An 18,802-nucleotide genomic window follows, 5' to 3' on the forward strand; every position below is an offset into this window, starting at 1 on the left:
CGTATTGTATCTGTAATTGAAATGTGAGGCTTTAATATTATTCAGTATTTGTTTTGATTGTAGCTGTATGGAGGGAAACACTCTTGCTGTCTTGATGGTATAGAATTCAGTACAGCCCATGACCCATGAATGAGGGAGGCGGGGAAATGGAGGAAGTAGATTATGACCCATGAATGAGGGAGGTGAGGGAATGGAGGAAGTATATGACCCATGAATGAGGGAGGTGAGGGAATGGAGGAAGTATATGACCCATGGATGAGGGAGGAGGGGGAATGGAGGCAGCAGATTACGACCCATGAATGAGGGGAGGAGAGAGGCGAGGAGGTGGAAAATGGACTTATCGTGTTAGTAGTAATAGGCAGCTCCAGCCACAGACCTCCCACTCAAGGCTACCCCCCCCTCAACCCTCACGATGGGGGAAGGGGAGGGGTAGAAGGGGTGGTGTTGGGGGAGGGAAGAGGGGGGTAAAAGGGGTGGTGATTGGGAAGGAAGGATGGATGGATAAGTGGGGGAGGGAGAGGAAGGAGGGGTGGATAGGTAGGTGGAGGAAGGAGGGGGTGCTGGATAGGTGGTAGTGAAGAAGGGGGGATGGGGGGGGGCGTGTGCTCTTTCGTCTGTGGCCTTCTGTTAACGTGTTGTGTTCTGTTGGTGTTGTTTGGGTGGATGATAATGTTTGTAGGCATCGGGGTAAAAACAGACTTATATTTTTTGGTAACGGATTGAGAGAAAATATAGAGTACCTCTCTCTCTCTCTCAGCATTAAAATTACTTCATAGAAAGATAAAAACGTGTTAACGAAATATTCGATAAAATTTCAGAGCCGACTAGAATTTTTTCGGTTTTTATCTCCTCGTATTTAACCTCCGCAGGAACCGTCGACTCTGATTAACGCCTGTCTGTTTTTTCTTGTGTTGACTGTACACGAACAGTCACGGTAGCTGGGGGAATTTAGCATGATAAACCTCCTTAGGGTACCAGGATTAGGCATTGATATGAAGGTCGCCGACCGAATTATAACGTGTGTGTGTGTGTGTGTGTGTGTGTGTGTGTGTACCACGAGGCTCTGGGGTGTTTATGTGTAGAGTGCCAAGAACAAATACCATTATGGAGGTCACGAACTGTAATGCTTCTTTAGATTCTTCAGCGTCCAAGATTCACTTCCGCAGTGATGTAGTTAATCCCATTATAATAAAACTGTATTGAGAGAACATCATAAAACGCAAGATACATCTGAAATAAAAATCATTCCGTAGTTTTGATAATAAACAATGACTCTGCAAATTTGCTTAGTGTAAAGGTGTCATCTTAAGGTTGGCAGGAGGCGGCGCCCTTGAAGGTGTTAATATTTAACTTTGTGTTTAAGTCCCGGTGGTGTTGTGGTGCTGGGATGTAAGGCTCGCGTTCGTCACCAGTCTGTAGGTCTCCAGTGTATTCGAGTCATGGCAAGGGTAAAATTTAGTAGCTACTTCCTTTGTTTATGTTCGCCAGTCTGCCAGTGTCCGTCCGTCCGTCCAGTTTCGATTTTGTTCAGTTAGTCAATATAGTTTATAGGTTATTATAAGTAAAGAGAAGTCTTCTGCTTTGTTGCCTTTGTTACCTATTTAAAATTATTTTTTTGGTCTTATTAAGGGTGTGTTGGTGTGGGAGGTAGGTGGAAGTGGCCTTGTAGGTCATTGCGCAGTGGTCGAGCCCACAACAACACACGCACTAGTATAACTCACTCTACGTCACCCATCGCTATTTTACCTGGTAGTAACTTACGCACACCTCGGATCTATGTTACACATAGGAAAGGTTTGGCTATTAATAACGTGTGCGCGCGCGCGCCAACGCCGGAAAGACGCTGCCGCCGCCCCTCCAGCAATAGATGTAGCCCCCCACAGGTGCAACATCTGTGATCGGCCTGTTTAGTCACTTCAGAGCTCAATAACGTAGGTGACATCCTTAATAATTCATATCATTGTCTCATAACTGGATGATCGTCATACGCGATTCCGAGTGACAGCAAAGTTGTAGTAGTAGTAGTAGTAGTGTGTGTGTGTGTGTGTGTGTGTGTGTGTGTGTGTGTGTGTGTGTGTGTGTGAATTGTCGACGATGACAAAGACAAATGCCCTTCATGAAAAGCCGCCCTGCGAGTTTTTTGCCCACGTTTATAAATAAATTTGTAAAGTGGAGGGGCGGGTGAGGGGCTGGGTGGGTAACCGTAGAGATGTAAACAATGGTGTGTGAGAGACGCACCAACACACGCGGGACAGATAGCCACACGCCTCGGGAAAACTCTCACTTGCCAGGCACGAGTCCAGGGTTCATCCTCCTCCTCTCCACCTGCATTCAGAACAATCTTCCTCAGGCAGTATTTTGGGTAGTAGTTGTGTATCAGGTGTTGAGGTTTGTGTTGATATTGTGTGTTTTTGGTTGGCGCCACACGTGAGATATGTCTGGGCATGAGTATCTCCACTTGATCGCAAGGTGCAGACAGTGGCTGCGTGGTGCTGGGTTGTCTGCCTGCCTGCCTGCCTGGGAAGTGTCTAGTCTGCATGCTTAGTCAACCCAGAATTCGAGTGAGGACCTGAGCATTGCGTCGCCCACCGTCACACTTGGCCACCTCCCAACCTATGCATTCTTATCCTTAAACATTTTTCATGGTATGAGAAATGTCATCTCTCGCTGGCCATTGTAATGTTTATTTTACTTGACTTATATTTGTTTGTTATGAAGTTGCAGTTGGTGGGTGTTACTAAGAGTGATTTCTCTGGCCTTTGCTGTGGAAAATTTACAAACAAACATATAAATGGCTTAATAAACACAGAAGGCTAATAAAGGATATAGGAATTAATTATACTCTTCATTAGGGTAATAATCTTAAGTAGTGTAGACGTAGAGGAGGTGGTCGTGAGCGTGTTATCTTGGAGACCGGTGATGTCTGGTGTGTTATTCACGGGATGTTGTTTCTCTTGTGTGTGTTGTGGGTAAGGATTAGGATTTATAAAGATTATGTACGTCAATTTTGTCCTCTTGTGGTAAATGAGCTTAAGTGTGTCGTGTGTTGTAAATCGGTGTAAAAGAGAGTTGTATTTACAGTTTATTTTAATGAATTAATACATTGCTCATAAAGAGATCTAGTATATATATATATTTTTTTTTACTTGTCATTACGTTTATTTATTTATTTATTTATTTAGGGTCGTTTAATAACAAAAGTCAAACCGGAAATAATTTTTTACCCAATCCAAGCAATTAACAGGTGAAGAAGAATAGGAAAGATCACAAGTTAATTAATATCTCTCACAGGTGGGAAATTTTTACACCTAGGTAATAACACATCTCCGCATTGGGTTCAACTTTACTACGTAGTTGGAAGATATACAAGGCAATGCGTATAAAGAAGAGACAACGCAGTTTTCTTCTTACTCACTGGGAAAGACGCTTGTGTGCCTTCCTCACTAGAATATCTTGTTTTGGCTAGAGTGATGGAACAGGATTTGTCTTGCGTTTTCATCCGTTTTCGTGATTTTTCATTTTATTGTGGATTTCCGTGTCGTTTTACGGATTGTGGCTGTATTTTCACTTGTTTTCCATTTTTTGGTCTAGTTTTCGTAAGTTTTGGCTAACTTTCGTATATTTAGACTAGCTTTTACATGTTTGGGCGTAATTTTCTCATATTTTGGCGTATTTTCTCACGATTTGGCCTTTTTGTGTGTTTGAGAGGGCAAGGTGGTTGTTTATGCCTGTGAGGTTGTTGACCTTGGGGTGGGGAAGGGAGGGGAGGCAGGAGAGCCACCTTAAGACTGGTCATGCTGCTTTTAGTGTCACGTTTCTTGTTGATCTAAGTATAGTTTTCATTGGTGGTTTATGAGTTTACTTGTTGATTGTTAAAGTTTACCTTAATGTAACTTTTGACGTCTGTTTTAGTTTTATTTGTTTTTCAGTGGTATGTGTTTTATATCTTACACGAGTGAGGAAGTATACATGTATCTTTCACTGAGTAAGGGAAGTATGTATACATGTATCTTTCACTGAGTCAGGGAAGTATGTATTTATGTATCTTTCACTGAGTAAGGGAAGTATGTATACATGTATCTTTCACGAGTAAGGGAAGTATGTATTTATGTATCTTTCACGAGTAATAGCGTAAGAACTAAGGCAATATGTGTCTCTTTCACGAGTAAAATGTCATGATTGTTAAGGTAAATAAATTGGAGGTAGAATCTCCACAGGTAACCCTTTGCACTCCTTACTTTGATAGTGGCACCCCAGTTGACCTACTTGGCACTCATCTACTGTACACAACACATTCTTTGACCCTCCTCCCCCCCCCCTCCCCCAACTCCAGACGCTATGTAGACGTGGATGTACTTGTTTTATACTTGTTTTGTACGACTCTTTCATGTTTTATACTGGTTTTGTATAACTCATTCATGTTCTATACATGTTTTGTAACGTTATTATGTTTTATACCTACTTTGTACGACTCTTTCATGTCCTATACTTGTTTTGTACGACTCATTTTCCCCCCATCTTTCAGGGTTGTATAGACTATCCGTGGTCCATCCTAGACAAAATAGGCGGAGAAAGATTTTTATAGAGAGACAAATATACATATTGTCTATATTGGGGCTGTTTGCTCTGTTCCTGTTGTTATATACTGTTTACCTAGTTCGAGTTTGGATTGTTTGCTGTTCTCCTGTTCATCTTGTCTATATTTGGTCTGTTTGCTATTCTTGTTTACCTATATCTGTATTAGGATTGTCTGGTGTAATGACATATTGTTTCTCTAGTCTGCCTTTAGACTATGTACTGTACTGATATATTTGGTATCTTGTGCTGTAATTTTTAATGACCTTTCTCTCATCATCTCCTCCTACAGAGCCCAGCGCTTACTGTAGCCATCAAAAGTATCACCAAGAAGAACATCGCCAAAAGTCAGAACCTCCTCAGTAAAGAGATAAAAATCCTAAAGGTAAGTGAAGGATTTAATGACACGTTGATATCTTTCGTTTGATTACAGAACCAGATAACATTTTTCCTCCTCCGGGATATCTTGTGGAGTGAGATAACCAGTATATAACTCACATCAGATATCCTTAAAAATGTTTATTTTTCAGTTTTTTGGGGGGATTTTTTTTTTGGGGGGGGGAGGTGTTATTTTAACCAGAATTGATTTTGATGTCTACTTTTATTTCTCTTGTTATTGTTATATAATTCTGGGATTTTTGGTATTAACCTTTTGTTAGTTTGTGGGATTTTGTTGATTGAAGAGATATTTATTGCTTTCAAAAGAGTTTAGTTGATAGTATCGTTATATGTCCCTTTTACCTTGGTCAGTATTGGAGTATTAATAAACTGAGATGTGTATGAAATAAGGTGTGTGTACTGTGCATGAAGTGTGTTGGAGAGATGTGTGTTAACGAGGTCTGTGTGTGTGTGGGAGAGGTGTCTTAGGTGTTTCATGTTGCAGGTAAAAGGTGTTTGAAAGTCCCTCAAGGTGTGTGTTGGTAAGGGACAGGTGTGTGAGTCATACAGGTGTGTGTAAGGGCGAGAGAGGTGGACGTCCCCTTAGTGTGTGTGTATAGCAGCAAATGTGTCATGAGTGGGGTTGTTGTCTTATGTTTGTAGGGAGGGGGGCTTGTTTGTGGAGAGGGAGGGGGGCTTGTTTGTGGGAAGGAGGAGGGAGGGCTTGATGTGGCCGAGGAAACACTGTATTACCATGTTGCAGCAATAAGGGTTAGTTTGTTATTCTAGTCTGAGTCGTGGTTTTCACCCCACCCTCCCTCCCCCTCCCCCTTCCCCCTCCCCCAAAAGTGTGTCAAAGTTCTTGGGTGGTAATCAAGCATTGGGGTGAGAGAAAGAGGGTTCAGTGGACTGGGCTGGTGTGGGCGGGTGGGTGATGTGGGTGGAAGGGTTTAGTGGACAGAAGTGGCGGGTGGGTGGTGTGGGCGGAAGGGTTCAGTTGACGGAAGTGGTGGGTGGTGTGGGTGGGTGGTGAGGGCAGAAGGTGTGGGTGGGAGGGTTAGTGGTGACGCCCTGGGCCTTGAATCTTATCTTGACTTGTTGTGACTGCGGTACAACACTCGCTGGTGGTGGTGGCGGCGGACGAATGAAGTTTTCTTATTCTGCTTATTTCCCAACTCTTCCTCCTACCTCTCTTCCTCCTCTTTCTCCTCCCTCTCTACTCTTCCTCCCCCTTCCCTCTTAATTTCTGCTCCTTTCACCTCTCAGTCCTCCTTTACCACCTCTTTCTTCCCCTCTTCTTCCTCCCTTTCTTTCCTCCTCCCCTTTTTCCTGCTTCTCCTCCCTGCTTCTTCTTTCCTCTTCTACTCTTTTCCCTCCTACCCTTCTATCACCCTTTCCTCCTCTGCTTCATAACCAGAATTCACCTGACCGGCAACAGTAAGTGGTTTCTGTGTGTGTGTGTGTGGTTGAAGCGATCATTCAGGACCCCGACACAGCTAGAGTGACAGTGAGACAGCTCCACTTATCACTGGTAATGCTCAAGTGTCACTCCAGGGAAGGCCGAGGTCACCCGCCGCTTGAATGAAACAGTCACTAAGGATTATTATATTATATCTTGTTTTCCACTTGTCTTCCCCCTCCTCCTGTTGTTATATTATTGAAACTAAGGCTTGGGGTTTGAAGCATCATTAGGGTTCGAATTTTCAGCGGGGTTCGAAACTTTATTAGGGTTCGTAGCTTCATTGGGGTTTTCGAAGCTTCATAAACCCAGCATTTGAAGCACATACTGTATATTAAAGACATATACATAACGAAATAGCTTCAGTAACTTAGTGAACCATGCTTCATAATCCCGGCCACGAAGCACCTAAAACAACAACAACTGGAGCTAGAATTAATATTACTTTATCTATTATTAATGAAAAAAAGATGATGAATTTAAGATAAGGATTAAAATAAAAGTTTTGGAGATGAGTGGCAAATGACGGGGGATTGATGTGACATAATGCTGCTATGGTGGTGCGATTGGCAGTGATGATGGTAGTGGTGATGGTAGTTATGATAGTGGTGCTGGTTGTAGTGGTGGTGATAGTGGTGGTGTTGTCATGTATGTCAGTTCTTTGTCAAGTGGCGGCTGTGTCATCTGTTTTGTAACTATCATTATATAGTGAGTATGGGAGGTATAGTGTTAAGCTTGTCAGTGTGTGTGTGTGTGTGTGTTTTATGGATGGGCTGCAGTTACCTTGACTCATAATGGTTGAGTTGAATGTGGAAGGAAAATTTATGCTTTCTCTCTACTGGTAATGAGGACGAGTATTCTTTCCTCCTCCCTCCTCTTCCCTCCTCTTCCTCCCTCTTCTTCTTCCTCTTTCTTCTCACTCCTCTTCCTCCCTCCTCTTCCTTTTCCCTCCTTCTCTCCCTCCTTCATCCTTTGTCTTCTTCCAGGATAAATTACCTGTTCTTTGCTTTAAGGTTTGATCTTTGCTTAATTAGTGAACAGTTTATATCAGGTGTGTTGGTGACTGATTCTTGCTCACCTGATGGTTGGCTTCATGTTATTCTCACTACATGTGTGTGTGTGTGTGTGTGTGTGTGTAGTATGTGTGTGTGTGTGTGTGTAGTATGTGTGTGTGTGTGTTTTCAATGCCGTTGGTAATTTGGTGTATTAATAATTCTCTCTTAATAGATACACAAGTTTGGTTATGTCATATTAGTGTTCAGTGGACAAGGTTAGGTTAATTTGGTTACGGCGGAAAAAAGGAGAAGAAAAACGAAATGGCAGGACCTCTGTTACTTGGCTTTGAATCAAGAGTCGAACATCACACCAAGGACATCTGGGTCTGGCTGGTGTGTGTGTGTGTGTGTGTGTGTGTGTGTGTGTGTGTGTGTGTGTGTGTGTGTGTGTGTGTGGCCCTACTGTTATTGTTGTCTTAATTATCTAGCTGCATTATTATTTACCTCACGAGTCTGAAGAGTAAACAAGATTACATTAAGATCCAAATTAAGATTATAACTTTAATTATCATAAACAGATAGTTTGTCAGGTACCGAATGTTTGTCGTGTTGAGTACGAAGGAGTGGTTGGGACTTGGGTTCACAGTTCTCACCTTCAACACCTACTACAGAAAGTGAAAGGTGTCATTGAAGTTATGTTACCTGATATTATACCACACACGTCCTCCCCAGGTGTAATTGATATTAATTATGATAAGGATAACAATGGTAATAATAATAATAATAATAATAATAATAATAATAATAATAATAATAATGTAATAATAATTTTAATAATTACTTCAAACATACAGGAATTAAAGACACACAAACACTATTTTTTTTTTACAACTTGGCCCCCTCCTCCCCTACCCCCCCTCCAAATCGAGCCGTACTGACCACCACTCTCTCCCCTAGCTGTGTGTTGCGTGACCAAAGTAAACACAACAAAGCGATGCCACTATGTACCGTAGATAACACCCCACTCCACTCCACCCCACTCCACTCCACCCCACTCCGCTCTACCCCACTCCACCACTCTCTACCGTAGTATGTCAGTCAGTAAGTCTTAAGAAACTTGTGACCTGGTTTAAGGTGTTCGCTCGTCCCTGGGTTAAATCTTTGTAATGTATGAGTTTCCTATATAGAGAGCTTATTTAATTGAGGTAATTAAATGTTCCCTCCGTAACTACTAATGAATACAAAATATATACTAATTAAAACCTTCATTACTGCTTAAGGGTGTTAATACTGTGGTGATTATATAAGGTTTATTTTTAGGTTTATTTTTAGGTTTAAGTTGCCCTTTTACACTATGTTTATGGCGTGTTAACCTAAGCTTCTTCTAGACACACCTGCGTACACACACACACACACACCAACACACGTGCGTGCTCCAGGTAGGTATACGCCACGTGCTTAGCGTTGACGTGTTTACGATGCAGTCTAGGTGGCTTACCTGTATAGCACCTGAGAACCACGTCATCATCGTCGGAGTTGTCAGTGTAGTTAGCTTTTAGATTTTTATTTCCTTTACATATACTGTGGACGAAGGCTTCAGGTTTGTGTCTAGATCGTTATCCTCTTCTGGGGGTGGGTTAGGCTAGGGGCAGTCATGGGTTAGGTTAGGTTAGGTTTAGGGGTGGATTAGTGACGCTACTATATATATATTTTGATCTCTGTATACGTCTGCTGATCTAATCTGTGTTTATCCTGTTGTCTTGTTTAAATGTTTACACAGAGACGTAACCACCAGCTTAACACAACAGTTATCGTCAGCACAGTGATACTTGCTTGGCCTTACTTTCAAGAGATGTGCTGAGCTTGGGAGTGAGTAACAGGAGCTGTTTATTGATTATTTACGGAATTTATATGGTCGGGTAGTGAAAGTGGGTGTGTAGATTTCACTGTAGGTGTGATTAATACATCATTATACCGGAGCAGGACATGGGGAGATGAGCAGGGCATGGGGAGATGGGCAGGGCATGGGGAGATGGGCAGACATGGGGAGATGGGCAGACATGGGGAGATGGGCAGACATGTGTTGTTTGTTTACTAAGTTAGAGAACGTGGTCGACTTTAGCTTCCCAGGAAACAGGTGGTGGTGGGAGGCTGAGGTCTGAGGCGTCTAGATGGTGGAGGTGTTGGGGAGGAAACTGAGCCTTACCTCTATAGCTCCCAGGGATCACTTTAGTGTGTCTGGTATCACTCACGGTGTTGCATGGCTCTAGGCTGTGTTAGCTTGGTCTCTGGGGTGAGCTAAATGTGTGTGACTCAAGGTTAACCAGTAGTGGGTGTCCTCTGTGTGTGTGTCTGTACGTGCGTGAGTGTTTGTGTATATACGTACCTCGGTGTTTTATGTACCGTACGTGTTTGTTTGGTTACAGTACGTGTGTTCGTATTCGTATGCAAAACCGGAATTTCTGCAGATTTTGGCGTTGAAGGATATTCGTGATTGTCTTTTTTTTTTTTACCAGGTATATAATGAATGACTACAGTACAAGCGTGTGTTGCATGTCGGCCGCTGATGATAAACTCACTGCGTTTATTCCTTGTCATTATAGTTTCTCTCTCGCCTGATTATGTAGTACCCAAGTGTGTGTGTGTGTGTGTGGTTTGACCCGTTAATGACCCTGACTTACCGTTAGATTGTGTGAAATATGACGTAAGTAAAGTTGTCTTAGTGTTTATTCCTTTGCTTTTATCCCCCCCCCCTTACACTCCAAAAAGTATCTGTACTTGGGGTGATCGATGGATTTCAGAATGAACACTGTCAAAATCCTTCATCCCTTGTGTCATATTTTTTCAACACAATTTTGTAGAGATAGTTTTTTTTTAAGTGACTGCACTTCATGTGATTTAGAGTAACTTCATGTAACACTTATTTTTTGTTACTAGTGAATTTTATTGAAGTATTGAATTGCGTTTCCTCGACCTCTAAGTGACACGTGACCTTTGGAAAGCAAGTTTCTTCTGTTTTTTTTTCTCGAGTTCGTTTTATGACGCACCTGGTCACGAACTGCTACCTCTCCCTCTCTCTGTCTCTCTTACTGATACTTTAATTACTGCCTCGTGTTGTGTGAAGTGTATAGTGTCCACTTTATGATGATGAAGCTGCCTCTCTCTCTCTCTCTGAAGTAGTTTTTATACTTCCCCTCCTGTGTAAGTTAAGCTATTGTTATTTCGATGTGAAAATAATTTGGTTACGTATTTGTCTTGGATACCTTTCTGTTATGCAAATTAAGATACAACCTTCACACACTCACTACATTAACCAGGTTGGATATATTACAGTATTAAGTAGTGTCACTGTAACCTGCTTATTATCATATTTATATTTGTTTTATTTCTGTATTATCGATGTACCAGGCTTCCTCAATATTCAGGCTATGTGGTTTTTCCTATGTTATTGCACCAGTCACTGTATTAGGTACAAATGCAAGCGACTGTACCCATAGGGATTACTGTACCTGTATTGAATTAACTATACCTGTAATTTATATATCGTTTTATTCTTGTACGGTAATAATATTTATAAATCTCTATGCGTGTGTATTTTGTTACTAATGCAGGACGTTTAATATATATATATATATATATATATATATATATATATATATATATATATATATATATATATATATATATATACATACTGTATTTTTGGTGTGATTTGATATCAACCTTCAGTACGATAGCGTAACAATGGCCTCGTGTGTGTGTGTGTGTGTGTGTGTGTGTGTGTGTGTGTGTGAGTGTGTGTGTGTGAGATAGATAGTTGTTGAGAGTCAAGGTTGGTGGTAATGGTGGGTGATGGTGGTAGGTAGTAGTGGAGTGGGTGGTGGTTGTAGTGGTGGTGGTAGTGGTACTGGTGGTGAGCGAGTGTAAACAAAAGCGCCCTTGGTGACTAAAGATAGAAATGTACCCTGGAGTAAATTTGACAGTGGATATCTCAGATGATTCATTATAACAACTGATGTATTAAGATATAGGTGGAGGCCATTTTGAACTGACATCACGGCCTGACCTTTATTTCAGCGAGGTTACAGTGTTATATTTCAGCGAGGTTACAGTGTTATATTTCAGTGAGGTTACAGTGTTGTATTTCAGCGAGGTTACAGTGTTATATTTCAGCGAGGTTATTCAGTATTAGGTTACAATGCCATGGTAGGTGGTGGACGAGACGTAAACACACATGGTAGTAAAGTATTAGTACTGTACACAGACCTTGACCCAGCTGCTTGGACTAACCGAGCAGAGGAGATGAGGAGATAGAAGTGGTATAGGGGAGAGGGGTAACATAAGAGAAACAACAACAACAACAACAACAACAACAATAACAGCAACAACAACAACAACAACAATAACAGCAACAACAATAACAACAACAACAACAACAACAATAACAACAACAACAATAACAGCAACAACAACAACAATAACAACAACAACAACAACAACAACAACAACAACAACAACAACAATAACAACAACAACAACAACAACAACAACAATAACAGCAACAACAACAACAATAACAACAACAATGACAGCAACAACAACAACAGCAACAATAACAGCAACAACAACAACAATAACAACAACAATAACAGCAACAACAACTAGAATAACAACAACATCAAGAATAACAATAACAGCAACAACAACAACAAATACCGACAATAACAAGAATAACAAAAACAACAACAATAACAAGACTAACGACAACAACAACAACAACAACAGCTGAATGGACAAAGGCGAATGAGATCCCAGAATCCAACTGAGAATGGTTCCTTGTTTACATTTTATCACGTAGAGTTGTCAGTTGGATGTGTTTTTCTGATTTAGCTTCAATAATTCGTGAGAGAGAGAGAGAGAGAGAGAGATTGTACCGCCCGTCTCTATAGAAGAAAGTCCATCCTCACTGTGCTGGATTGGTACTACTGCTGGGTCCACTTTCACTTTCCGTTGCTGATTATGTCTGGGTGAATTATTAGTGTCACGCTTTTGATGGTATTTTAATGGTGAAAGGATTATATAGCTCAGGGGAGAGTTAGTTTTATGGTGTTTAGGATAGTGAGAGGAAGGAAGAGTTGTTTTTGAGCTATGGTGGTGAGGGATGGTGGTGAGTGATGGTGGTGAGGGATGGTGGTGAGTGATGGTGGTGAGTGATGGTGGTGAGGGATGGTGGTGAGTGATGGTGGTGAGTGATGGTGGTGAGGGATGGTGGTGAGTGATGGTGGTGAGGGATGTTGAGTGAGTGGTGATGGTGTGTGTGAGGTGGTGGAGTGATGGTGGTGAGGATGGTGGTGAGTGATGGTGTGAGGGATGGTGGTGAGTGATGGTGTGATGATGGTGGTGAGTGATGGTGTGAGGGATGGTGGTGAGGGATGGTGTGAGGGATGGTGGTGAGTGATGGTGGTGAGGGATGGTGGTGAGGGATGGTGGTGGTGGTAGTAGTAGTATGGTAGTGGTGGTAAGCGTTCTCTCAGTATGTGATGGTGTGGTCATTGCTTGCCTGGTGGAGGACGCCAGTGTGTGTGTGTGTGTGTGTGTGTGGGAAGGTTCTCAGACACTGGACCACCATCACCACCTCAGGAGAAATCGCTCCACTACTGCCACACTTTCTGCACACACACACACACACACACACACACACACACACACACACACACACACACCTATCACCACATCTCCCACAACAACAGAGTGAGTCAGGCTGTGATGCTGAAACTTACCCTCAAATGAAAACAATGGTGACAGAGGCATATGTAACGGGAGGGGGGGAGGGAGGGGAGGGGCTTCTAATAAACAGTCCCCTTCACATAAGTTGGCAACCTGTCCTAACCTTCCCTCCACCCCTCCCCGCTAACCCATCCCCGCCTAACCCCTCTCTATCCCTCGCCTAACACTACCCCCCTGCCTCCTCCTCTCTCCCGGTCGTATCCTGGAAGCGTCCTTGTGTGGGGGATAAGGGAGGGAGGCGGGGGCTCTTTTACGTAACCTCCTCAGCTGCCGTTACTATGGGCATTGCAGACGAACGGACCTTTACGAGCGATTATTACACAATTAGGTGAAGGTTGTGTGTGTCAATAGCGTGAGGAGTAGATGCTTTATATAGCTGTGGAAGAGAGTAAATTTCCCTTACGATTCAGTATATATTTTCCTATTAACATTTTTATTATTAATAGTTTGAATAATTTGGTCGGTATAGGAATTATATTGGTTCAGTGTGGATGGGGGGGACAAGATAGAGTGATTAATTACTGTAATATTGTAATGCATGTGGGAGATAATTATTACATTACGGAGGGGAAGGGTAGAAGTCATTAATTACTGTACACCGAAGGAAAAAGACGAAATAGTTAAAGGAGAGAGAGAGAGTAACGGGTTGGAGAGAATGAATACGGAAGCTATGAATGCAATGAATGGGGGAGAGAGAGAGAGGTGGGAGGGTGACGGTAGGAGAGAGAAAGGAGAGATAGATTGAATAAAGAAGATACGAATGCAGGGAGAAAGGAGGAGAGAAGAAGAAGAAAAAAATAAAACGGTGGCAGGCGGTGAAGGAGAGAGGTAAGCCCTACCACCCTACACACACACACACAACCCAACACCGTCTGCACTGTTTGGATGGCACGCTGCCTTACATAACCTCCACGTGGGCGGGCCGACCATTGAGGGGCGTGGAGGTGGGTGGAGCGTGTGGGGGGGTAGGAAGAGCCCGAGGGAGGAGTGAGAGAAGGGAAGTGAGGAACAACACAATGCAGATGTAAGGAACTAAGAATATATGTGATAATGATATAAAAGAATAAGTGAAACATAGACTAAAGAGTGAGAATGTAATTGTAGATAAAACGAAGGAAGGAAGAAGAGAGAAGGTGAATAAATAGGTACTGGAGAGCGTTGCAGGTCAGAGATGGGGGAGGGGGGGGGGCAGGGATCTTGATTAGTATGCAGGTGTATTGACTCTGGTCTTACCTTTGTTCATCATGAAACCTGAAGACATTACCAACAGAAACACAGGTAACTCATTAACAGACAGACGTAAACAACAGTCTCAGTGCTTGTTTACTTGTTTATCATGAGGCTGACGACACTACCAAGAGCTTGACAAGTGATTCACAGACTGTCAACACAGAGGGACGGTGTACTTTATAAAGGACTGTGGTGTTGTGTAAATGGTAAATATTGAACACTGGAATTATCTGTTAAACTCGGTGAGAAAGGAGACTTAAGTTGGTGGTGAGAACCTTCAGCGTGTCTCCTGAAGGTTCTTCCTCGCCCCGGGTGTTGTCTCCTCCTTCAGTAGTTTCCTCTCTTGGGTGTTTCTTCCGGTTGGACTTTATGTGAATCCCCAGTCCTGATTGGTTGTGGTTTTGCTGATTGCCATCCTAATCTTTCCTAATCTAAACTATGGCTTAACTCTCTGTATTTACTCCTTCAGTAGATGTGTCCCTCCATAAGTCTCTCCTTCAGTAGATGTGTGTAAGGGTCTCGTAGGAAACCACTAAAATCCGGAGAGGTCTTGGTGGAGTGCCCTGCGGTCGCTTCCCTGCCCCCCCCCCCCATCCCTCCTTCCTCTCACCAATTACCTCCTGAAATAGCTGCCCCCCTCCTCAGACACTAGTGCCTTCCCCAGACAGGTCCACTACGACCACTCACCCCCCACTCACCTATTTACACCCCTCCTGGACAACCTCCTGGTAACACCCACCCTCCCTCCCTCCCCTCTCTCTCTCTCTCTCGTCTCAATACTACCCCCAGGATCGTGGTCCCTCTTGAATACCACTCTGCTACGCTTTCCACCTCCCTTTCTCCCTCCTACCCGACCCCTACCTCTCCCCTCTCATTAAGCAACATTCATCTGGTGTTATTGTTTACAAGTGACACAATGTTAACTGGTTGTTATTCTCGTGGCCAAGGGTATGTAAGTTGACCATCCCCACCAGGAGAGAGCTGCGATGTGCAACAGTGTGCAAGGCTCTACCATGATGCTTTCCCCTGGTGGTGGTGAGTGGTACTGGTGGTTTGGTAACAATGGTGGTTAGTGGTGATGGTGGTGTTGTTGGTTAGTGGTGGTTGGTTGGTGGTGGTGGGAGTAGAGGGCAGTGGTGGTTGTTGGCAGTTGTAGTGATGATGATGATGGGAGAAACGACCTAAGACAGCTAGAGGTATTACAGAAGACCTCCTCACACAGTCTTTGCTCCACCCTCAACATTGAATAATAACAAGACGGGGCTCCTCGTTACATACTAAAACATTAACCTTAACTTCAGCTTCTGGTTATAAAGTTAAACTCAGGCATCTCCACCTAACCTCACCTGTCGTACCTCACCTGTCGTGTCGTGACCTGTACCTCACTTGTCGTGTCGTGTACCTCACCTTAAGTAGGGCATCACTGTTTTAGTCTTCGTTTTCTGATTTTCTCCTGCCTGTGCTTCCCATTTTCTATATTTACTTCAACTCTTTTTGTTTACTTGTATTAATCCATTGTCTCTCATTCCCTAGTCTGACCCTTTGTGTCTTACACCCCTTCCATCTTTTCCTTTTCATCGTTCTTCTTCTTTCTCCTCCTCTTCGTATCCCCTGTTCCCTCTCCCTTTCTCTTTTATCCTTCCCACCTCTCCTTCCTCCCCTTCTTTATTCACTTCCCTTTTTTCTCTCTGCATCTTCAGGTGTTTCATTCTCCATCTTCCCCCCCATACACACTTAGGCATTGTGTAAATACTAACAACAACACTCTACTAAGCTGTATATAATCATTGTAAACATTAGGAACATGTTGGCAGCCACAACTAGTTCAGCGAGACGGGATGGCCATTAGTGTGTGTGTGGGGTAAGGTTGGGGTGTGTGGTGGGTGTAGGAGGGGGTCTAGTGGGTGTAGGTGGATATAGGAGAGTAAATTAGGGTGTGTGGTGGGGTTATGAAGGTGTCTGATGGATGTAGGTGGGTTTATTAGGGTGTGTGGTGGGTGTAGGAGGGGGTCTAGTGGGTGTAGTTGGATGTATGAGGGTGAATTAGGGTGTGTGGTGGGTGTAGGAGGGCGTTAAGTGGGTGTAGTTGGATGTATGAGGGTGAATTAAGGTGTGTGGTGGATGTAGGAGGGTGTCAAGTGGGTGTAGTTGGATGTAGGAGGGTGAATTAGGGTGTGTGATGGGTGTAGGAAGATGTGTGGTGGGTGTAGGAAGGTTTAGTAATGTGTAGGAGGGGGGGGGACCTGATGGGTGTAGCGGGGTGGAGTAAGGTGACTTCGGTGAGTGTAAAGAGGGTATATACACATAACTACGGAAGCTGTGGTTAAATGGGTGTAGCGTGGATGGATGGGTGGATGGGTGTACAGTAGTGGATGGTGTAACAGCAAGAGTGTGGCTGAAGGAACTGTGTCGGGCTGTGCTCATAACTCTCTACCCTGCACCTCGCAATCTCATGCACGCGCGGGGGAGGTTTTGAGTGCACTTCTCGTCTTCATCTAACCCATTAACGCATGTATGCATATTCATATAAGTGTGTGTGTGTGTGTGTGTGTGTGTGTGTGTTCCGTCTGCCTGGTAGTCTTTACTGCCTCCTGCCACCACCTCCCTCCCTCCCTCCCTCCCTCACACACACACCTGCCACTGGCTTTCATGTCCGCTGCTTCCACGATGACACATAACACCCTTCTGCTGACTGCCGTTACTCCAACACCACCAACACGCTCCCTCCTTCTCCTCCTCCTCCACCACTCCTCTACACCTCTTCCACAACGCTCCTCCCTCCGCAGCACGCCCAATTTTCCTCCTCCACGCTCCCTCCCTCCCCCACACAGTTACTGCCGCCTCTCACTGAGTCACCACTAAGACATGGCACCTTCCAACGATTCTTTTTTTACCATCATTAATTCTACTTATGGCGTCGACCGAACCAGTACATGGCTCGAATGATGTTTTTAAGTAGTTTTGGTATTACTGGGGATGGTGTGTGTGTGTGTGTGTGTGTGTGTGTGTGTGTGTGTGTGTGTGTGTGTGTGTGTGTGTGTGTGTGTGTGTGTGTGTGTGTGTGTGTGTGTGTGTGTGTGTGTGTGTGTGTGTGTGTGTGTGTGTGTGTGTGTGTGTGTGTGTGTGTGTGTGTGTGTGTGTGTGTGTGTGTGTGTGTGTGTGTGTGTGTGTGTGTGTGTGTGTGTGTGTGTGTGTGTGTGTGTGTGTGTGTGTGTGTGTGTGTGTGTGTGTGTGTGTGTGTGTGTGTGTGTGTGTGTGTGTGTGTGTGTGTGTGTGTGTGTGTGTGTGTGTGTGTGTGTGTGTGTGTGTGTGTGTGTGTGTGTGTGTGTGTGTGTGTGTGTGTGTGTGTGTGTGTGTGTGTGTGTGTGTGTGTGTGTGTGTGTGTGTGTGTGTGTGTGTGTGTGTGTGTGTGTGTGTGTGTGTGTGTGTGTGTGTGTGTGTGTGTGTGTGTGTGTGTGTGTGTGTGTGTGTGTGTGTGTGTGTGTGTGTGTGTGTGTGCGTGTGTGTGTGTGTGTGTGTGTGCGTGTGTTCATATGGGGTAAATAAAAGACCTACAGAAGACTCCAGAGAAAGAGGGAATGGAGTAAGTGGGGAGGATACAAGGAGAGGGATGAGAGGGACGAAGAACACACGAGAGGACTAAGTCTACAATATCTACACATTTCTGTTCATAATCCTCAACTTGTTCAATACTATCTCAGTTCCTTTACATACCAACCCCCAGTCGTCACTTCCCTCCGTGTTGACTGCCTGCTCATAAACATACTTCTGGTTAATTTTAGTCTATTTAAAAGATAAAAATGATTTGTAAGATTATTATTCAGTGGTTGTACACACACACACACACACACACAACACACACACACACACACACACACACACACAATACTAATAATACACAACACACACACAACACACAATAATAATAATAATAACACGTGTTGAGTTTGCAACATGTGGTTTCATGGTCACACCCGAATAGCGTCTTGGCATATTTTTGTTGGTTCAGGATTTGGCTTTACTCAAGTTTTTAATAATTTTTTGATGTTTATATACATTTTTTTTTCTCCTGTGTGACTCCTTTGGCTTAAGGTCTGACGCATTTATTTGGACGATTATTCTTTCAATTTCCAAAAGTTTATTCCATTCCATATTTTTGTTGTTGTGAGTCAGGAACATACAGTGATGATGTCCTAAGTCTCGGTACAGTTCGAGGCCACACAACCTCACTTACTTCGGTGTATAAGCGACCTAAGTTTGGTCCTCAGTGAATAGAATAGTGTTTATGGTGAGGCGAGTTTGGTCAAGGATAGCTAGAACTTTGTGTCTTGTGTGGGGAGGACTAGAGAGAGAATGGTGAGGGTGGGGAGAGAATTAG

At 43.5% G+C, this 18,802-nt stretch overlaps 1 protein-coding gene across 4 annotated transcripts in view; it reads left to right on the forward strand.

The window, feature by feature from the left end:
* Positions 1–18,802, forward strand: part of LOC121863571 (serine/threonine-protein kinase unc-51-like) — a 117,703-nt gene that overhangs the window by 16,069 nt on the left and 82,832 nt on the right. For all 4 annotated transcript variants that reach the window (XM_042362281.1, XM_042362280.1, XM_042362282.1 and 1 more), the window contains exon 2: positions 4,868–4,960. In XM_042362281.1, the coding sequence (XP_042218215.1) occupies positions 4,868–4,960 (93 nt within the window). The remainder of the gene's footprint in view (positions 1–4,867; positions 4,961–18,802) is intronic.

Source organism: Homarus americanus, unplaced genomic scaffold (assembly GCF_018991925.1).
Source record: "Homarus americanus isolate GMGI-L3 unplaced genomic scaffold, GMGI_Hamer_2.0 scaffold41366, whole genome shotgun sequence".
NCBI classification, from domain to species: Eukaryota; Metazoa; Arthropoda; class Malacostraca; order Decapoda; family Nephropidae; genus Homarus; species Homarus americanus.